The sequence below is a fragment of the Magnolia sinica genome, chromosome 14 (genome assembly GCF_029962835.1).
Source record: "Magnolia sinica isolate HGM2019 chromosome 14, MsV1, whole genome shotgun sequence".
NCBI lineage: Eukaryota > Viridiplantae > Streptophyta > Magnoliopsida > Magnoliales > Magnoliaceae > Magnolia > Magnolia sinica.
The window spans coordinates 67969031-67991327 of record NC_080586.1 but is presented as its reverse complement, the minus strand read 5'-3'; the positions used below and the strand labels follow the sequence as shown (position 1 = coordinate 67991327).

Sequence of the window (22297 nt, the reverse complement as noted above, 5' to 3'; positions counted from 1 at the left end):
TGTTTCCCGTGGCTTAAAATTTTCAGGGACCACCATGGAGATGATTTCTATCCAATCTGTTCATTAGGTCACAAGGGTTTGAACTAAGAAGAAAAACAAATATCATATAAATCTAATACTTCTGCATTCCTAAAAGGGTTTCAATGGTAGGCGTTCAACCTTCTATTGTTTGCAGCGTGGTCCACCTGATGGAAAGCATGGATATAGAATAAATACATCAATGGTGGTGGTGGGGTCCACGTACGTGGCCTACAAGCCTAAGACGAGCTCATTAAATGAATGGGTTGTTCAGATATAACACTGGCATCACGGTGCAGCCAGCATCGTCCCAATGCATGGACGGTGTGAATGTACAAAACATCAAGGTGGGCCACACGTCCAACCTGATGGACGGTGTGAAAGCCACACGAGCAGGGCCCACTGTTCCAATGCACGGACGGTGTGGTTACAACACTAGATCATGGTGGGCCCCACCTGCCAAGTGGATGGATGTTTTGAATATAACAAATACCTCATGGTCAAACCACTACTGACGTCAATACAACAGCTATTAGCTGGTTATGAGGTACATCAGCCCATCTGCTTCCATCTCCCATTCAGATGGACAGCTGGATATACAAGGCATATCTCAAGGTGGGCCCCACCCCCCACACGTGCAGCACATGTGGGGTGGGTCCCGCACCCAAAAAGGAATGGGCGGCGTGGAGAAAAACACATATATCATGGTGGCGTTCCACACGGCACCGTCCAAATGGACGATGCAGAATTAAAATAGATATATCAAGGTGGGCCTTATAGATGGACGGCAAGGGTGAAACGGGCCCACCATCAGGTATATATTATATAATATAATATATAATATATATCTATATAATATACAATATAATATATATATTTAATATATGATATACCTATATATATATATATATATATATATATATATATATATATATATATATATATATATATATGTACAGGCACACACATAATGGTGCAGCCACACACGTAGGGTGGGTCCCACCGTCCAATGCAATGGACGGTGCGGATAGAACACATAAGTCAGGGTCGGTTGCCACCGTCCACCGTCAGTGGACGGTACAAAAGAAACACATGCATCACTGTGGGTCCCACGTGGGGCCCACCATCACGTTTATCTTCCATCCAACCCATTCATAAGGTCACCCGTACCTGGATGAAAGGGAAAAACAAATTTCATTTTGATCCAAAAGTCCTGTGGGTCCAACAAGGGTTTCAATGGCAGACGGTTCAATTCACACTGTTTCCTGTTATGTGGGCCATCTGAGCTTTGGATGGGCCTGAGTTTTGGAAGGGACCCACTTCAAGAAGGGACCCACCTCATGAACGGCTTAGATGTTATACAAACATCATGGTGGGGCCCACGGCTAGAGCCGTGGGTACTGCTGCCATTAGTCCGCCCGCCAGCGTGCAGGCAGCGTTGCTGCCTTCTGACAGCGGCAGCGTCAGTTGCTGCTGCATTTGTTTTTTTTTTATTTCTTTATTTTTGTGGTACATCACATGTGGGGCCCGCATCTGATGAATCCACTCCATCCATTGGCTTCTACTGATCAAGATGGACAGAACGAGTCCAATATTGGACATACTTCAGTGCATAGAACCATCAGGGTGGGTTTTCAACGGTGAAAACCATAGTTTTCTAAGGGATGGCCTACCAGAAGGTTGGATTGGCCCCATTTTTCGGCTCAACGCCTAAAATGATCTAAAGAGTGGAATGGACGGCTTGGATTAGACCGATACATCAAGATGGAGCCTACATGAGGGGTCCACCCAAAATTTTAAATCAACCTGCTGTTTTGCTTTGACGGACAAGACACCACAGCAGTTCACCCTTCACTGAAGTCCAGCGTCCAGGGACGCTGGACGGATCTGGGATATAATGTATCTCTAGGTGGGCCTTGCTCAGGTGGGCCACCAAATGTATGAGATGGTGTAGATGAAACATACATCAAGGTGGGGTCCATCCGAGTGGGCCACACGGCCACACCATCACAAGAAATAAGAAAAGAGAGAGAGAGAAAGAAGCACCCACCTTCTTTATTCTTCCTTGATGCTCCAAAGCTCCAATGGGGCTCCTTCAATGGTGGAGATAAGCTTTTTGATGGCAGGAAATGGGGAATCTAAGGTGAGAAAGGGGTAGGAATTTGGAGAGCTTGGGACGTCCAAGGTCTTGCTACCATGGTGGGAAAATGGAGAATGAAAAAGGGAAGAGAGAGATGAAGGAGAGAGAGTAATGATGATAGCTCTCTCTCTCTCTCTTAGCTAGGTAATAAATGTTTTGGGAAAAAGGTAGTAAGTATGGGCTAGGGTTATTATTGCTTTGACTAGAAATTATGGATGGCTTATGGTGATGTCACCCTAGCCTTGGGAAAAGTGCCAATATGATAGGTGGGCCCCACCAAAACACAATCAATAGTCCAAATAGAGCGCGACCTATATCCTTTGATGTACAACTTGGATTGCCGTATGGGACGCGGCGTTTGAACCGCAGCGACGATGCGGTCGCAATGACATAGGTCTTAGGTCAAGCCGACTCGAAATTACAGGATGACACTCAAGGTGGCGCGCAAATACCGGTTAAGGGTCGAAGGTTGCCGAAAATCGACTAGAAAGAAAATCACGGAAGTCTACTTAAAATAGCTAATTAACAAAGGACACATGTCATTGTACGGAAAAGATGTAGCATGTGAAAGATTTTCGAGAATTCTTGGAATGCTTTTCACAGAATTACAACTGATGATGTTTGGATTATATATATCATTTAGTGACGGGGCACAATCGAGGCATCTAAAAACAGAACGTAGTTGAGCGAAAAAAATGGTTAGAAGGACATGTGTCAAGAAGAGAATGAAAGATTTGAAAGACCAACATAGCGACGAATCAAGTGATATAACCGTCAAACATAGAAAGAAACATCTGAAAGATAGCCGCCAGAAAGATCTATAAATAGCAAGGAATCCAACAAAGCAAGTCGTCTCATTGGATTTAATACAAACCTCAAGGTGTTTCTCATAAGTGGGCCACCTGTTCTTCCTATTTTTTTTCTTTACGATCAACAGGTTGGGTGACAATAAATGCTGTGGTACATTTTTTGAAGATTTCAATGGTCAGTATTATTGTCCCCACTATTTCTTATCATGCTGGCCTCAGTTCGACTCTGCTTGGCTTGGTCCTCGAGCCTAATCGGTGAGCTTGGCTCGTTCGGTCAGCAGTTCGAGCTGAGTTTGCTTTTGCTTATGTAGCATTTCCACAAACACATGTACTGCACTTTCAAAATCCCACTCTATGAGAAATAGCAGCAATGGTTTTCAAGGTATTTTATCAAATAACAAACATAATCTAGGGACAATTAGAATATGCAAGCGGAAGATCGAACAAAATATATATATATATATATATATATATATATATATATATATATATATATATATATATATATATATATCAATATAAGTCCCCAAGATATGTATGCTCTGCCAGGCTAATTACAAGTATTTGTCTCAAAATACAACTATCAAAATGAAATAAATCACTACAAAGATAGCCTTGAATCCCCATAACTCAAGACACGGCTCACATGAACCCGCCCGAGAATTGCATGAAGGAGAATGCCTCCTCATCATCCTCATACTTCGCTCTGCCTCGTGGGTCGCGTCATCATCTGCAACTAAGACAGTCTGGTTGGTGTTTAAACACCATTCCAGAACGTGGGAGTGAGTGATCAACTCAGTGGAGCTATACAGTAAAGGTTAGCATGTTATCAATTCAGTCAAGCAGTAATGATAAAGCAGTACAATCAAACATGTCTTAGGAACTCTTGTTAATGCAAGGATGATATGAAGTAATGATGCATGCCCTCGCCTGCACTCCCTGAGCGTCTTCATCTTATGACATGCATGGCAACCACCCGAAAGTGCTCTTCCACGCCAAAGCACATGCAATGTGGTGCATGAACGTGATTACCAAGTTCTTATTAGTCCTTTTCATATAGCAGGATTGGAAAGCAAAGGTACCTCCCTTATATCAATTCCCAAATATTGACCTATTCTAGGGTTGTCAGTCCTAGGCAATCTCATACGATGTTATGGTTCTAGGTCGCTGCAAAGGGCTCATCACCAATCAATACATGCCTAGTTATACCCTAGTTACTACAATAAGGCTCGTCACCTCAATGTAGTATCAAGGTATGCTCAAGGTCACTACAAAAGGCTCGTCACCAATCAATGTAAGCCGACAGCACGAATATAGTGTCACATACCACCATAATTGGCTCACGAGTCTGGATTACTCAATAGTCACTACGGGGAGGCTCGTTGCCCCAGCGTAGGCTGATAGCTCGACCACGGTGTCCTATACCACCATGCCTGGCTCATGAGTCTTAGCGGATCGAGGTACCATGGTTAACGGGATTTCACTAGTAAGTTTGGTACCCCAGATTCAATCAGTAGCATCCAAACAAGGTGAACATGCATCGGTCAATCGGGTTAATTGATAAGCTCGACTAGGACGATTGCACGTTGAGTTGAACGACATGAAATGCATAAGCACTTCGTGTGGCCTAACCACTGCCGAACATCCCAAGTACGACTCGAATTCGTCGAACACGTCCTATGTGACGAATGAATCTCAGCCACAATCTCAAAGCCTGTTACCGATTGCCTGGACCATAACATGGCCCCATACACATTCAATCCTATCCAATAAGCATATGAAGTAATCAAAATAGGAGTAACCAAGTAGTCCAATCATAATAGCAATCATGTTATAAGATGCAACATAAACGAGAATCCATACACATGCATTTCATAAGTAAAGCGATAAAATTAAACAACTTGCATAGAGAAAATCATACACATAGTTAACATGGATAGTTAGACTAAGCAATTCATGGAGGAAATCGTACACACAAGTAAGCTAGTTGGGATTTCATATCTCAACTCTCTCATAATTCACACCTTACTAACTACAAACTCATTCAGACATTTTCACAAATAGTTAGACTACACTTTGCAACATACATCACGTATGTCGGCCATATTACATATTAGGAAAAATCCTTTTGCCAAGGAGTTGTCGCATACATAACAATCATATTCCTACGACAAAGAATCATGGCAACCACAACATCAGATTTCAAATGCATATAAACATTTCAACAAACACATGAATCACTCTACTTACAACATAGGTTATATATATATACGTAAAACGAAACAGATATCGCATTTGGCATGTGAAATGGCACCCACGTCAGTAATAAATCATTATCTGACATTGAAAGCCTTGAAAACTATAACCTATACGTATATAGTCTGCACCTTAAACTAGAAAATGCACAATGGATTTGATTTAGACAATAAGTCTTCGTCAACGACGAATAGGCAACCTAAGGCATGAATTAGGTTAGCTACATCAACACTTAGACTATTCTAAGTTTCAAAACAGGTTAGGGTTTGATTGTCTTACCCAAAAATGGAATTAGAATCACCGGAATAACGATTCAAATGCAATGGATTAAGCACATAGAGTAGCTGAGAAGAATCCCAAGATGATTCACCAACTTCCCTCTCACTTTCTCTCTCTTTTCCTTTCTTTCTTAGCTAAGGTTGGGGAATTCGTATGGAATTTGTGAGAGAGGGTTTAAGGTCCTTGTATAGGCCCAAAACTGACGAAATTAGTCTCAGGGTCATGGTATACTTAGGTTATAACCAAATCGGGATTATTCGATCCAATGGAGCGTTTCTGGAGGTCCTTTTACTAAATGTGGTCGGACTTAAGCTCACAAATATTGGATCTTAAGCAAGTTAAGTTTTCAATCCGATCGGGTTTCCAGATCGACTGTGGCGGACCAATTTCAGTTCAGCGGTCACCGAAACTCAATCAGGGCCACAAGTATATTGGCATATATGGGCCATCTTCCCTAAACCGAGGGTGAATTTGGGTTAGAATCCAACGGTCAAAATGCTAATAATCGACGGTGTAAGTGACACGACTCAGATTACTTAAATTCATATTTATTTCATGTAAACTTTCACTTTCTCACACTCTTCACTCCAGACTCAAGGAAATAGTCTCAGGACATCGTTTGGACTTGATTTTTGAGGTGATTGTCAAGTCCAACTAGGCAGTCATAATTGTCTAAGTTCATCGTTATCGGACTTTCGACGTGCGGTCCAGATCCGTTACAGAGTTTCTGAATGTTCCCGAGAACAATTGGGTTTAGAGTTGGATTCAGTAGTTGTAATGCAAGTCGACGATTCTACACTGGACTATAGAGGTGTACACGAGTCGAACCGAGTCAAGCTTGGCACAACTCGACTCAACTTAGCCACTAGCTGACCCCAGCTTGAACATGACTCAGCTTGGTCCTCGAGCCTGACTGGCCACCTTGGCTCGGGCCAATTTGAGCCAAGTTTGAGCCAAGATTGAGCATGTGAGGCATTTTTACAAACACATGGAGTGCATTTTCAATTTCTTAATGTATGTAAAACAACAACAACTGTTTACAGGTATTTCATCAAACACCTTATAAGCAACATCAAAATCAAGAAAAGGGTATTTGTTTCATATACATACCTTCCTTGCCACCAGCCAATACTTCATTGAGTCATTTCATCAAACACTTGGTGAGCAACATCAATGTCAAAGTAACCAAGTCACCGAACTGCTTCGATCTGAGTTCGATCCGAGTTGGGTTCGATCCGAGTTCGATTTGAGTTGGGTTCGATCCGAGTTCGATTTGAGCTGAGTTCGATCCGAGTCGAGTTGAGCTTGGGCAAGCTCGAACTCGGTTTAAAAAAAATTTGAGCTCAAAAAATCATCTTGACTCGGCTCAAACTCAGTTTCGAACCGAGTCGAATCGAGCTTTTTTGAGTTGAGTCGAGCGAGCTAACAGAGCTAACTCGGTTTGTTGCTCCCTGTGATCAATTGTAAGTATTTTATTTTTGTATAATTGTTTCCACATATAAAAGCTTTTCATACGAAAGGTAAGGTGCAAGCCATCTTCAGAGGAAGAACCCCACTGTCTGATAATCACCTAATTATCTTATAACAATCTTGCGAGTGGCTGAATAGGTGACCGATCTTCTCATGTCTCGGTCATATATAGTTGCACTCGACATATCTACATATTTTAACACTTGGGGTCAAATTGTTCAGTTTAAATCAAGTCATACAATTAGTTTTTATCACGCCTGCACACACCACACGTGACCAAAGTAAATCAAGAGCCAACAAACCCAATTTAAATACTTATCCTGTTTACATTCATTATAATGTTAAATGTCGAGTCAAGACAAACAAAGACTCAATCAAGTATTTGAGTCTAACCAACTCCGCTGGACACAATATCGAGTCAAGTTTTTAAGTTCTTAAACTATGGTTGATTTTTGTCAATTTTCATCAGCTTGGTTGCCTTTTCAAGTCTTGTCCAAATTTTGTTCTCAATGAAATTTGATTGAGTTGACTCAACTCGATCAGGTCCGAGTGAGGTGTTTTTATAGCTAATGAATAATATTTTAAACCATGTACAATGCTATATTACTTTATGGATTGGCCCACTTTATTATTGGATCCTTCATTTTGGTTATATCTACTGATAGATTGATGCAAGGATGAACATGATGAGGATAACTACTCCGAATCCACGGAGCTTCTCTGGACTCCTCACAGAGACTTCTTAAACTCATCTCTAAAAAAAGGGGAGCGGATTTGCTTTTACACGGGTAACACGTCAGTGGGTGTTACCCTAACCGTGTGGGGCCCACCATGATGTATTTGTTGTATATCCTCACTGTCCATCTGTTTTTCCATCTCATTTTAGGAAGACAATCTCAAATTTTAAGAAGATCCAAATCTCAGGTAGACCATACCGGTAGAAACAGTCATAAATGACCATTAAAAACTTTTTGTGGGCCATGAAAGTTTTGGATTAAGCTAATTTTGTATTTTTCCTTCATCCAGATATTCTTGACATTATCAACAGGTTGGATTGCAAATAAACATTTCGAAAACCTTACAATGGGCTCTTTGGAATTTTTAATGGCAAGGCACTCAATCACCACTGTTTTCTGTGGGGTGGTCCATGACTCCATCACCATGGTTGTCTGATTTTGGCCCACCTTCTGTTATTTGAGCATACAACATATCACAGTCAGATACCAAGGTCACAAGATACAGCATAGATGCCCCATGATCGGCGACGTCCTGTGGACCCCACACAAGAAAACTAAAACAGTTGGGGGTACAGGTGGGCCCCACAGTATGTCACTGATCATGTAATATCTCACAATTTCAGCATCAAACCATGCAATTTCTATGGGTGCAACTCATGTAGGCTGGGTGAGGTTGAAGGTCAACCCAAGCCTGACCCGACCTCAAGAGGACCCAACCCGAAAGGACCTCTGGAGGACACCAGACCCAACCTGAATTCTTCTATACTCGAACTTAAACCAAACCAACCTGACCCAAATACATGTGATTATTCCTAACCCAACCGAACCTGATCTGAATAATCTCAACCTGAACCCAACCCAATTTCAAATCAGTTGGAGTTTTCCAACCCTGACCCACCTAAGGACTCAAGCAGGCCTAGTCATTTCCACAGAGCAATAAGTCACAAAATCTCCAATGCAAAAGATAACTTGAAAATGAAACATGATATTAAGATCTAAATATTCCAACAATTCATTGTGCTATGATTTCCGATGGGATGCTTATTGCCTATTCCACAAACTCTTCTCGGGGTTATTGAAAATCAAACAGCCATTTTATTATTTACAGGGAGAACATGGAAATAATGTCTATGTCTGTTTCGAATCAAGCACTCTTCAATTCACCGCGGGTGACCAAGACAAACCTCCGGAGGGCCAGTATCAAGACCCATGTGCTCTTTGAGATCTTTTCCTTGATCATCAGAAGCAAGGCGGAGCTCAGAACTGTTTTCAGGATCTGAGCATGCAAGCCCTTGAAGAAACCCAGAATCCCCTCCCTTTTCCATATAGCATGTATTGCTCCCGAAACCGTTTTGTTGGATGGCTTAGATTGGGCTGGCTTGGTCTCATCTTTCGTGTCCGCAGCCTGGATCATGACCTTACACCTGTCCACAGATTGTATGAGACAGAATTTGATTCACGTTCTGTCGTCTTTCATTGGCATCCTTTGCTGCCCAGGTGGGCTGCACAGGACAGGATTAATAAGGACCTGGTGTTGTTTAAGTCACGGTAATGCCATCGCTGCTTGCGTTTGTACCCTCACCCATACTTGACAGTATGCCTGACGAGTGGTATGTGGGAAGATCAGGGTTATTCATCGTGTGGCCCACATTCTCTATGGGGGCACGCTTCAATAGCACCAGTACCACCGTAATGTGGGGCCCGGTTTGTTCATGGAATCCAACCATCCATCAGACGTGTCACCTCAGGAAAAAAAAAAAAAAAAAAGCCCCCAAAATCAGCCTGATCAAAAACTCAGGTGGGCCATAGCAAATGGAACATGTTGGGCAAGAACACCAACTGTTGATTAGAGTGGGGCCCTCCTGTATTGTATATATAGACTCCAGCCTGCCCAAACTCTTCATCCAGACCAGATTAAGGGTCAAATGAAAGGTCAGGCCAAAACTCAGGCTGTTTTACGGCTTAGGCATGCCGCTGAGAAATTCCAGGGTAGGCATCTCCTCACAGCTTGTTTTCTTTGCTGTGGCCCATTTAAGTTTTGGATTGGGCTGAGTATTGGACTTTAGTGGTCTTTTAAGGTGACACGTCTGATGAATGGGTTGGATCGTGTAAACACATCATGTGGGTCCCACATCTGGCTGTATCACCGTAAGGTTATGGTGGTACCGGTATCACTAGAGTGCGCCCCTTCTCTATGTGCCCTGGCTAAAAAATCAACCACCCATCATGTCAGCCTCATCCAATGTGGACCACTGGACAAATTTACCTCCATAAGCCCACCCGACAAGCAAATATGCTTATTTTTTGGACAACTCATCAGGGTCTGCATGGATCTCACCACCATTTCCCACATTGGCATGTGTGCGGCTAAGCATGTTAGACGATGGGGAAGGGTGTAGCGAGGGATTGGAACACTCAGGCATGGGATACTAACAAAAAGAGCAAACAATTCTCTTCAATAAACACAGAGGGTGTGATATCTGACTAACCTGATTGCTGGATACGTCAAAAAGGTAGCAATGCTCTTTGAAAGAGCACCAAGAACAAAAGCTGAAAAGGCTGAAAGAGCTTCAGGTGACGAATCCACACCTGCTGACCCCATTTTTTCGCTCTGTTTCTTCTTCAGTAGTCTCTGCTTCAGCTGATCAAATACTGTGTACTGCATAAAGTTTCAAGTCACAGGAATATAAAATCAGTCCAAAGATTTCAGTTTGACTAACATACAGCAGAAAACCAGCAATCAACAAATTGATTGGCTACCAATATAAAATGGAGGTTTCAACCTCTCAAAAAAAATAATGCTTAAAACAAATCAATACTCTCCAGATCTTTTCCTAGTAACGCAACCCACCAAAAGTAAAGGACCAAAATATTCCCCATCCAATTTTTGACCTCAGAAACTAATCGCAAGATGATGAAACTGACATAGACGTCCATATGAATATCGATCATCATCATCATCCAAGCCTTATCCCAATTAATAAGGGTCAGCTACATGAATCCTGTTCCAACATGCCACTCTAATAATTGTCCATGTGGCGCCTTATGAGATATCAAGGTGGAAATCCTCATTTTCTTACAAGCCACCGATAATTCTCGCTGTGGCTCCTTATGAGATATCACGGTGGAAATCCTTGTTTTCTTACAAGCCACTGAGAAGGCGATTGGACCTATAGTTGCATGAAGCGAAGTGGCAACTAATTCAGGTGCTAAAGCGGGGAAGCATTTCTAATAAAATTTAAACAAGCATAAATTGGTAGGAAGCAGGAGTGGGAGTGAGATTCCAAAGTGGAAGCGGCACCTAATTAGAAGGATATGGCAAATTGACAACTAAAAATGGACCTTTATAACCCAAAAGTTTTATCTAGCTAGATTTGACTATGGTGAAGAACCCATAGCCAACCAATCATATCCATTTTTGCGAAGGATTTTCTCCAATTTTGACTTTTATTTCACGCCATATCCCTTCCACCATAACAAATTATAAAGTTGTTAGGCGAAAAAATATTTACGATTCAGCACAATCATTTAAGGCATAATGCTTGGCAACATTCGCATTTTGTGACTATGAAGAATCAAGTAGTAGTTAAATTCTAATGGTCACAAGAATATGAAAATTTGTAAAGAGAGGACACAAGACAATCACACATTTAAACTAGTTAAATACAACTAATGTCATCTAATATTCCATCATGGTCAATCTCGGTGGTGAAGGGAATGATCAAGTACCTGAATTGAAGGATTCGTGGTTAATAGAAGAGAGATGCCAAGCCCATCAAATGCCTCACTCCATGAACCCTCTGACAAGGTTTCCCAAAGTCCTTTGGACTTCCCGAAGGCACTTGTTTGCATCCTGGATGACGCTGTGTCCAGTGGCTACATGGAGAAAAATAGCATCAACTTCGTAAACAAAGCGCCAAAAGAATTCATGAAAATTTTCTCAAATTTTGAGCTTGAAACAAAGAGGGTCGGTTCCCTAGCCCACAAGAACTATAATTCTCGCCTTTATGATTTCCTATCAGGCCATTGGATGCTGAAATCGATGGCTTAAACAATGTGGAGATTCTTGCATGTTTTCAGGTGGGTCCAATGTCTCTGCACTAATGGCAAGCAGGGAACTACAGTTATCCCGAACTCGTAGTTATTTTCCTTGACAAGATGGAAACATGATGCAAATGGCTTACATGATAATGGAAGGACCAAAGACATGCCTGAAGAGCAGAAAAGATGTTGTCTTACCTGTGTTACTACGACAGTGCATGCCCCAGCAGCTGCAGCAATAATCAAGTTTGCTTTTGTTCCTAAAGATTTGGCTCCACTTTTTCTCAAATACAGCCGTTTGAAATAGCTATAACCGTAAAAATACACAAACTGTGATATGAATGATTGCAAGTTCTTGGTCCCAAGCCCTTGGTACAATGAGAGAACCTGACGGTTAGAAATTGCTTCCCACAAAACGTCAGAAAGGTTCCTGCATAAGTGCAATAAAAAGTAAATAAAATCGTTTACAATCAATAACCATTGTCTAAATTTATCGGTACAGAGCAAGGCACAAGTACCCACAAAATCCCATGAACAATTCCAAGGCACGTCCCCATCAAAAAGAAAAACAGTCTCATAGAAAGCGAGATTAAGATAAAAAAGTTCACAATTTTATTATCAATGTTTAAGCTCCAACACCTCCCCGAGAATGCTTGCATAAGCACAATAGTTGGTTCTCAATATTGGAGCTCTACTCATTCAGAAAAGTCTGGGGCCCCATAAAATATTCAGAACTCCCCACCTCTAAAAATCATGGTTTGTGGACATAGATAAATGTTCATGGAACTTCTCCAGAGCCACAAATGGATCACATTTCCTCACAAGAACGCTAGCATAACCACAAGATTCAGAGCTTATTATTGTAGTTGTAGCAGGAAAACGTGGGTATTCAATATGGCATCCGAGACAGGACGTATTCTAAACATAAGCATCTAAACAAAATAGACAAATGCCAGGACAAATGCCAGAACTTATCACAATCACAAGGGTACAAATGGATCTAATTTCTGAACAAAAGCCATGCTAATTTGGCATGACTCCAAATCATAATCAGTTGCTATACAATTTCACTCTCCCACTTTTACACAAAATTCCATTAGCAATAGGCTAAAATAATAATAATTATTATTATTAGGGGCAGTAATGGGCCGGGTTCAGGTCGGATACAGGTTACCCTACCACCAATGGGTAATGCACTCATACACAGCCATAGCCATGTCGGGCCCAAAATGGGCACTAATAGCTGTACCCAGTAGGATGTCAGGTATCCATTAGGGTACCAGGTAGCCCTCTATGATTTGATATTTAAGAAAATGTTGGGTACCCATACATATTCACACGGATGCCACCATCACAATGAAAAGTTCTGCATGTCCCATCAATCCATCACTTCGTCATAGTATCGAAGTTGTTCTCTTCCACTTTCCGCTTCTTTTTCAAGGACACTGTGTGTGGAGCCCACCGTGGTGCATATATGCTATCTCACCCGCACATAAAGTGGGCTCGTCATGATGATGGGATGCCCCAAAAATCAGGACTATCTAATCATTAGGACCACACCATGGAAAAAACTTACAATCACCCAAAAATCTCCATAGCCATCTGGGGCCCACATAATGGTTGGTTTGGCCTGAAATTTGGCATCCCACTTTCACAGTGGGGAGACTTTATTGGATGGCATACAGTGGCCCCACACACGAGGTGTTGTATAATAAGCTTATCCTAAACGTTGTAGAGGAACCAGCCTCCTTTTTCTATAGTTTTGTGGATTAAAAATGCTAAACTGCTAATTATGATCATGAATCAGCAAACTTATTATAAATTAACTGGAGTCTCAAGCATATATATGAACTTGTAATATATAATATAATCAGGTTCAGGCTAGGTTTAGGTATGTTAGGGGCACACCTGCAACCTGGCCCAATTACTAATCGGGCTCATTATATGAAATGGGAACAGCAATAGATTGAGATTTGGAGAGCAGGTTGTCAAAATGAAGAACTTAGGAAGCTACAAAATACCACAACTTGGGGAAGATCAGTAATAGTGCCAGTAAAACATATATCAGAGTAAAACATATATCAGTGACAAACTGACAGTTTGCCTGCAATGGGGGAGAGTTAATTCTGTGGAAGATTCCTTACCTAAAGGGGAGAGCCCATCAGTCCATCTGTATTGGAAATGATGTATTATTTTGCTCTCTTAAATGAAATAGTTTCTTTCTTTCAAAAAAAATGAAAGAAAGAAGAGAAAAGAAAAGTACCGGACCAACAGTTTTTAGTGAAACTTTTAACATATCAGCTGCTACATGCCTATATGAATCATTGCAAGGCTCATTCACGTAAGTTTCAACTTTAAAAAAGAAAAGACATGATCAGGGTTCGAAATCATAAAACTTTCCAAATAGAAAATTTGTTGTAGAGGAAAATTCATAAGCCTCCCGGCATCCAACAACTAATGACGGAAAGAGTTGCAAATTATGTTAATTCTGATGAACATGAAGAATGGAAAGAGTTGAAAAACTATGTTGATTATGGCGAACACGAAGAAGGAGATCTCTTGATTGGAGCTAACGGGACGAGAGTTGTCTTGAATTTCACATAATACCGCAGCATGTAATCATTTTCGTTCAAAAACAGTGTCTTCACATCCACTTGAAACTATCCTAGGTCCAAGTATACAACACTACAGAAGATCATATGAATTGATGAAAATAAAACCGACGAAGAGCCAAACAAGTGCCTCTTCTGTGTCGAAGTTGCATTTCGAACTCTTGCTCCTGCTCCTATTTCCAAGCTTGTTTATACTTTCTAACATTTTGAAACAACCACTTCCCCATTGCTGCAACTAAATCCTTGCTAATGTAGTCAAAGGTGTTTTGGGTGCATGCCTTGGCATTTTGGGCCATCTGCACTTGCCTGGGCCTTGGGTGAGGCATAGTCCATAGGTGAGAGCCTAGCACCTAATGCCTAGGTGCGCTTGAGTGCACCCGGGTACCATCTGCATAATATCATGACGTACCCTTTTGGGTACCTCAAAAAAAGCATTTTTTGTATGTTGACAACCATTAAGGGTGGAAAGACATTTTACAAATCTCCTTTGAGCACATTTTTCTCATTTCTTTTATATCAAAGCCTTGATTTATGAAAAATATTTCTAAGATATCTCATAAACTCATGAGATCTTATTGATTTCTTTCTTCTATTGGTGTTTTAAGCACTGCATTTGACTTCTTAAAAGCACTTTAAGCTTCCATTTGTGCCATATAAGAGATATAGGACACATTGGGATTTTCAGGAAATTGGAAGATTTAGGTAAGAGGATTTGTGGATATTGGAAATTTGGATTGTGTTTGGAAATTAAGGGATTTTAGCAAAAGTATGATTTTGGGTTAGGAATTTGGGGGCATTGGGGAAATGAGAAAATGTATGGTTAAGATTTGGGGAAATTGGAACATTAATGGTTTCGAACTAGGAAAATTTGGGATGTGAGGTTTTGAGCTAAGAGGGGGTGGGAATTTTATGAAACTAGGGTTTCTAGGTATGAGAAATTGAAATTTTTTTAACCCTAGCTGGATCAGCTCATACTAGATTGCTTTTGTGACTCAAAGACTCAGTCGAGCAACTTGGAAAACTCGACCAAATTTTTAAAATGATCAGGTGATCAGCCATTCTCCAAACCTCTAAAATCGTATTGGTTCTGCTAATTTTTAAGCCTCTAGACTCTACAGCCATTCTCCAAAACCCTTTAATTTAGCATTTGCCTCCCATCTAGTCTCATGGACCAACACCACACCATCCACAAATAACATATACCAAGGACCTAATCTTAGACATCATCATCATCATCTAAGCCTTATCTCAACTAATTGGTGTCAGCTAATTCTACACAATAGTGGTTAATACAATTACAACAAGTGTGATAAGGAAAGGGCAAGATGTTGACTCCTGACGAAGACCCACTACAACAAAATTACACAAATAGGCCTTTAGTTGAGGTGTACTTAATCATTTTTTTTCCTAATCATTACTAAGAGTTGAATAAACTCGTTGGTTGTAATAGACTATTAGATAGCACTTGATTGTAATAGACTATTAGATAGCACTAGATTGTAATCAACCTATGTAATAGACTATTAGATAGCACTTGATTCTAATCAACCAATGCAATAGACTATTCAATAGTACTTGATTGTAATCAATGTATGTAATAGTCTATTACGTTGCGCCTAGGAGACTTTTCTACTCTCATTGCCGCTCCCCAACCTAGATAAAGGAGGCTTGAGTCAGGTTGAAAGCTGGCGTCTAACTTACTCCTGAACTTTCATCATGAATCCAAACTGATTACTGACAGTAGAATAATCACTACAATATTGTATATCAAAATAGTTACTAAAAAAAGCAAAAGGTTATGCATCAAAGATGCCCAATAAATGTTAAGGAAATTTGTTACCCAGCATCTTGGTCTACTTGGAAATATTCTTGGACTAGAAAATTTTAATGATAAAATTGGAACGCTCATGTCACAATACAAATATGCACATAGTATTCTCACTAGGTATAGCATAGAAAGCCAAAGGCTCAATTTTGCATCCAAGAAACGAATATGAAGCTTAACTCATTGATTGTAATCAACTTGTGTAATAGACTACTAAATAGTGCTTGATTGTATTCAACCTATGTAGTTGTATATTACAATGCGTCTGCGGACAAAGGAGGGTTGTGTCAAGTTAGTAGCCAACGTCAAACTAGTGTCGTAACTTAGAAAATGAATCCAAACAATTGGGCTAAGGCTTAGATGATGATGATGATGAAATGAATATGAAGCTTAACATCAACGGTGGCTTTTTGAAATGGAACAAATAGTGCCATGGATGCATCATACCCAAATTGTTGGCAGAAGGCTAAGATGATGACGATGACGATGATTGTTATGAGCCTTATGGCTACACAAGAGTGTCTCCATTTCATTTTGTACCAATACATATGTGAGCCCTTTTATAGGTTGATCCTGTATATGATCACATAACATACTTAGCTCTTTTATATGTTGATACACACACATGCACCCATTAGGATGCTCAATTACTTGGGATGTAATATGCTTAGCCCTTGGATAAGGGTGCATAACATGTTTAGCCCATTGCTTAGGTTGATTCACACATGCGGACTCCTTAAATGTATAATCATGTGAATATAATCATCGTCTTGTGGAATTCATGTGGATATGAATTATGACATATCCAAGTGTAATATTTCCCTCGTAAATTCCATATGAACATGCATTGTAATAAGCTTTAGGGTAAGTTTTGGGTGTTGGCATGTTAAAATGTTTGGAATCATGAATCCCAGCAACCGGAACTCACTTGTGATATCCACAGAGATAATGGCCAATTGTGGATTGAATCGAGCAACCCGACTACCCTGTTTGTGATTCATATTGTTGTAACACATATATGAGATTGTGCCTCAAACTATTGGCCACCTTGCGTTTTTGAATTAAATGGAATTGGTCGTAGGCTTACCATCTTTGTGAATTATTGTGCCCTTGTCGGCTTTGGGTGGAATCTTGTTTGTGCCTTGTTAGCTTTCCTTGTTGGCTTTTGTTGGGGGGAACCCGTTTGTTGGATTTATATATTTGTTATGGTAAGGCTTACTCGTTGGAGTAAGGTTGGTCACTAGTTGCATAGGTTCGTCAAATGGTTGTTTGTGAATTGGACTGATAAAGGTTGGATTAATCATGCATTCATGGCTCGCGAGCGTAATTGGGTGGCTAATCTAGATGTTGTGGAAGCCCGTGCAACTGTGTACTTTGGTTGGCTCCTAGACCACTCTTTGAACAACCCATTTATTGTGAGTTGGATCGACTATTTGAAAGACCTAGTCTCTTGCATTTGGTTCGGTTGGACGTGCATCCCCAATGCAAAGAACATTTGCATGCATCCATGCATTTAAATAAGACGCATTGTAAACTGTGATTGTTAGAATGCCTATCCTGTGAAACTATACCTAATTAATATGCCATTGTGTAAATCTTGGGGGGATTCCTCATTGAGTTGACCACTCACATCTCGAATTCGAAAAACAAACAATGGATGCAGGTAAATGGAGTCGAAGAGCTTAGGAGGCCCAAGTAGAGCTTGGTGGTGAGCTAGGTGTTTGGAGTGGAGTAGTGCTAGCCTGATTGGGCCACAAGAGCTCAGGTCATTGGATTTCTCTATGGCTTTTCCTTGATATTGGCATGTCTCGTGCATTGAGTTTATGTTATGGTTTGTGGTGGTCCCCATAGGAGCCTTTGGATTCATACACTTTATTTAGATATTTTCCCTGCAAACTTAATGGTTTGCTTATCCGCTAAATTAACATGTGTTACTCCAATTTATTTGCTTCTGGAATGAATGTAAATTTGACTAAGTGCACACGTGGGAAGTACACCCACGTGTGACATTCCTTGGCGACACTCCGGTTTGAGCAGCTAGAGCATCGTACTCAAGCGGCAAAAACTGGAGCGTTGTCAGTGTCGGTGCCAGTGCACATGATCGTCATAGTGTTAACACCCTAGGACACAAAACCTGAGTCTTCATGCTTAGGTGCCGGGTTTCGGAGTTTGACACTATCCCACATTATATATAGATATTGTGATGGACATATTGTTAGCTCTCATAAGAGATTGGTCATAGCACACCAACAAGGTGCCAAATGCCATGGAAATGCAACTAAGAGTCTCGTTAAGGACCCTAAAAATGTCAAGGACCCTAAAAATGTCAACTAGAGAACTTTTGGGAGCATAACCCGATCATCATGTAGTTATCAATCAAAAACATTCATCAAGAAGTATTTCCTAAATTGGTTACACCATGAGATTATACCTAAAAATACTTTAAGGTCTGTTTGGATTGTGTGATAACATTGGAAAACTAAAGAAAGCATAATGAATTCCTTTGATGTGATCTCTTCTCTATTTGCGAAACAAAAGAGGAGGAAAACGATTTCCTTTCCTCAAAAAGTAAAACAAATTCTTCAAAAGTTAATTGGTGGGAAAAGAACTTTTCCTCTGATATGATATTCCAAATGGCAAAATTGGTAGGAAAAGAGGTTTTCCTTTCAATATTGCAACCAAAACACTAGAAAATGGAAGGAAAAACATTTTATAGCACAGTTTCTATAGCAAAACAAAAACGTATGAAAGGTTTCCTTTCCTTGCATTGATCTCAGCTTTTCCATACCTTATGTCAGCATGTTTGTTTTCCTTTCATTTATTCAGTTTTCCTCCCATCGAAACATGCCCGTAATTTTAGTTCACCTATAACAACATCCCATCGACGCCTCAAGGATGCTTAACATTCATTTTGATTGTATGACACTAACAATAACCACCTTTTTGCTTGCAATGGATGTTATTCGAGAATTAGCCACAGTGAATAGATCAGTATGGTCTTATATACACTTTCAAGAAGAGTCTCTAGTTTATCTTGCATCAACAAATGACAAAGAGACCGATAGTGAATCTAGACACAAGAAGCACAGAAGGAAAAAAAAACCACATCAACTAGACTTGCACGACTCCGAATTAAGATAATTCAGACCGACAGTCCCAATTTTGCATGTGATTGTGTTTATCCAGATTGAAAACAAGCAAAGATAAAAGGGAGGAACAAAGATCAAGTATCCACTAGCATTCTAAAATCTAAACAAAAACACATTCGACGATTTCACAACCAATGACTACACCGAGCAGGTTGCAACTACCAATGACGATGTCAACTATGATGTAAGGAAGAGGAATTATAGGAACCTTTACCCAAGGATATAGACTATATACTCAGGTTTTCAGTCATGTGGTCCCATGGCTCATTTATCCAGACCATTGGGCTGTTAGGACCCGCCATGGATGGACAATGAACTGAAAATTTTCTCTACAGGACAATCAGGAAATTTCAGTTTGTGTCTTGCAAACACATGCTAAGAAGGAAAAGCAATGGTCCACGTTCTTTCCGAAGAAAAAAGGCCAAAATTATTGGAGGCTAGGATCTTCCTATCTGGGAGGAATCCCAGATATGGTCCATACAAGGTGGGACACAACTAGCCAATGGTCTGGATAACTGTACCATGGGCCCCGCTAGTACGTATTGAAACCACAAGCATACAATGGAATATCCTCAGTGGAGGATCTTATAACTCCTAAGGGTGTGTTTGGTTCAACTAAATTTCATAAAATATCATGAAAATACACCAAATTAGACCAACTAATCATAAAATTCCATGATATTTGGTGCAACCAAACACACCCTAAAAAAAGAAAAAGGAGAAGAAATTTAAAATGCCATCAAGAAAAACACCGGATATAACCATTGTAAGCAATCTTCTTCTTTTTTTTGTCTCGAAAGAACTAATCATGAATTCATAACACAGAACACATTCCAATAACAATTTATAATGAGAAAGTCAGAAAACAAGAGAATGATCCAAAAAAAAATTTAAAAATAAAAACATCTGTTAAAATAATTAAAAAATCTTCAAAAAAAAAAAAAAGAAAAGAAAGAAAGAAAGAAAACAACACACACAAAAAACAACTACAGCCACAACAACAGAAAAATAAAACCTTATTAGAGAAAATACATACCCAAAAAAAAAAAAGCATATAAACAAAACCAATTGAAGTGATACAAAAAGAACCAAAATAAAAATACCCAAAAAATAAATAAAATTGCATAACAAACAAGAATAAAAGAAACCCATCAAGGAAATGACCAGAAATTAAAAGAAATATATATAAAAAGATCAGGAAGAGAAAGGTGGTGTCCATCCACAAACCTGTACTTCTGGTGGCCTTGAGATTGAACTTCGGCCTGGTACTTTGTCTTACAAGTGTCAAGCGGGTACAGAATGGTAGTGCTTATCAGGGCTCCGACGGCCCCTGATGTTGCCTCCGACAAAGATTCCAGATCGACGGCCATGATTCCAATATAATCAAACTAACAAAAATATATGGAAAACGAAAAAAAAAAAAATCAGATCTATGGAGAAAGAAAAAAGTCTCTCTCCCCCCTCTCGCTCGCTCTCTTCTCCCTCTCTCTCTCAGTTGAATTGGTTATTTAAATGGGCAGGTGACGGAAGAAAGTGCCGAAAATGACGCGTGGAGGAACCAAAATGTTTAAGGTCTACTCCCCGTGTGCGTTTGCCACCAGTACTTAAGGGCTTGTTTGGGGAAACGGATTGGCTACTCCCCCGCGTAGCCCCGTTGCCGGTGTTCGGTGCTCTGTGGGCCCTACCATGATTTATATATTTAATCCATTCTGTTCATCCATTTTTAAAGATCATTTTGTGTTTTTATCAAAAAATAAGAGGGATATAAACCTCAGGTGGACCACACCACTGGAAAACAATATTGATTGGATGTCCGCCATTTAAATGCTCCTAAATGGCCACTTTACTGTTTATTTTGACATCCAATATATTAATTACGTCATACAGACCCGGATTAAGGGAAAAAACAAATATCATCTTGATCCAAAACTTTTATGGCTCCTAAAAAGTTTTTAATGGTCCACGTTCATTCAACACTGTTTTCTCTAATGTGATCAACTTGAGATTGGGATATAAGTAATTTTTGGTCTAGTACCATAAAATGATTTAAAAAAATAGATGGACGGCATGAATTAAACACATACTTCATGGTGTGGCCCACAGAGCACCGACGATCAGCCAATGGCCGGTGGCTGGGGAGTAGCCAATCCGTTTCCCTTGAGTAGCGAGACTGGTTAGTAAAGTGACGTCACCAAGTTATGTGGGGCCACCATGGTGTATGTGTTGTATCCACACCGTCGATCCACTTTGAGAGATCATTTTAGAGTAAGATCAAAAGAATGAGTTACCACCCGGGTGCTTACCCTTCCCCGGGCGGTAGACTCAGGAGTTTCAACACCGGGTCAAGGGTTTGACTACCCACCAGTGGTGAAATCACATGACGTGTGTGTGCGCGTGTAAAACTAAAAAAAAATTTAAAAAATGAGTTAAATCCAAAACTCTAGTGGACTCCAGCATAGAAAAGCATAGAAAACAGCGGGACGGTAACGCCCACCATTGAAAACTTTTAAAGGCCACAAAAGCTTTAAATCAAGCTCATATTTGTGTTTTCCCTTCTTGGATTTCAAATAAACACCATGGTGGGTCTTAGGATTGTTTCAACGGTGGGAATCACTCTCCCCACTGTTTCCTATGGTGGGTCCACTACAGCCTTTTATCTGCCTCTCTCTTTGGCTCATGTCCTAAAATGATATCTCAAAATGGATGGACGGTGTGGATACAACACATACATCATAGTGAGGCCCACAGAACTTGCTGACATCACTTCATTAGCAAGTCTCCTACTCAGTAGCTAATCCACGCCCCTATTTGGGAGCGTGAATTTGGAACCCTGGAATCGGAACCCCGGGATTAGAATCCTCCTCAATTTGCAATCCTCTTGGTGTGTTTGGCACCGGGAGTGTGAATCGACTTTAATCCAAAGTACCCATCCGTGGTATATTTACAAAGGTTTGAATTTAA

At 40.3% G+C, this 22297-nt stretch overlaps 1 protein-coding gene across 1 annotated transcript; it reads right to left on the bottom strand.

The window, feature by feature from the left end:
- Nucleotides 1-8678: 8678 nt before the first annotated feature.
- On the bottom strand, nt 8679-20825 carry LOC131226061 (peroxisomal adenine nucleotide carrier 1-like). Its single transcript, XM_058221732.1, has 5 exons — nt 20564-20825; nt 11949-12180; nt 11439-11585; nt 10199-10368; nt 8679-9133 (listed from the first exon to the last, which is right to left on the bottom strand). The coding sequence occupies exons 1-5, from the start codon at nt 20704-20706 to the stop codon at nt 8854-8856; spliced, it is 972 nt and encodes a 323-aa protein (XP_058077715.1). The 5' UTR covers nt 20707-20825; the 3' UTR covers nt 8679-8853.
- Between the last annotated feature and the right edge of the window lie 1472 nt (nt 20826-22297).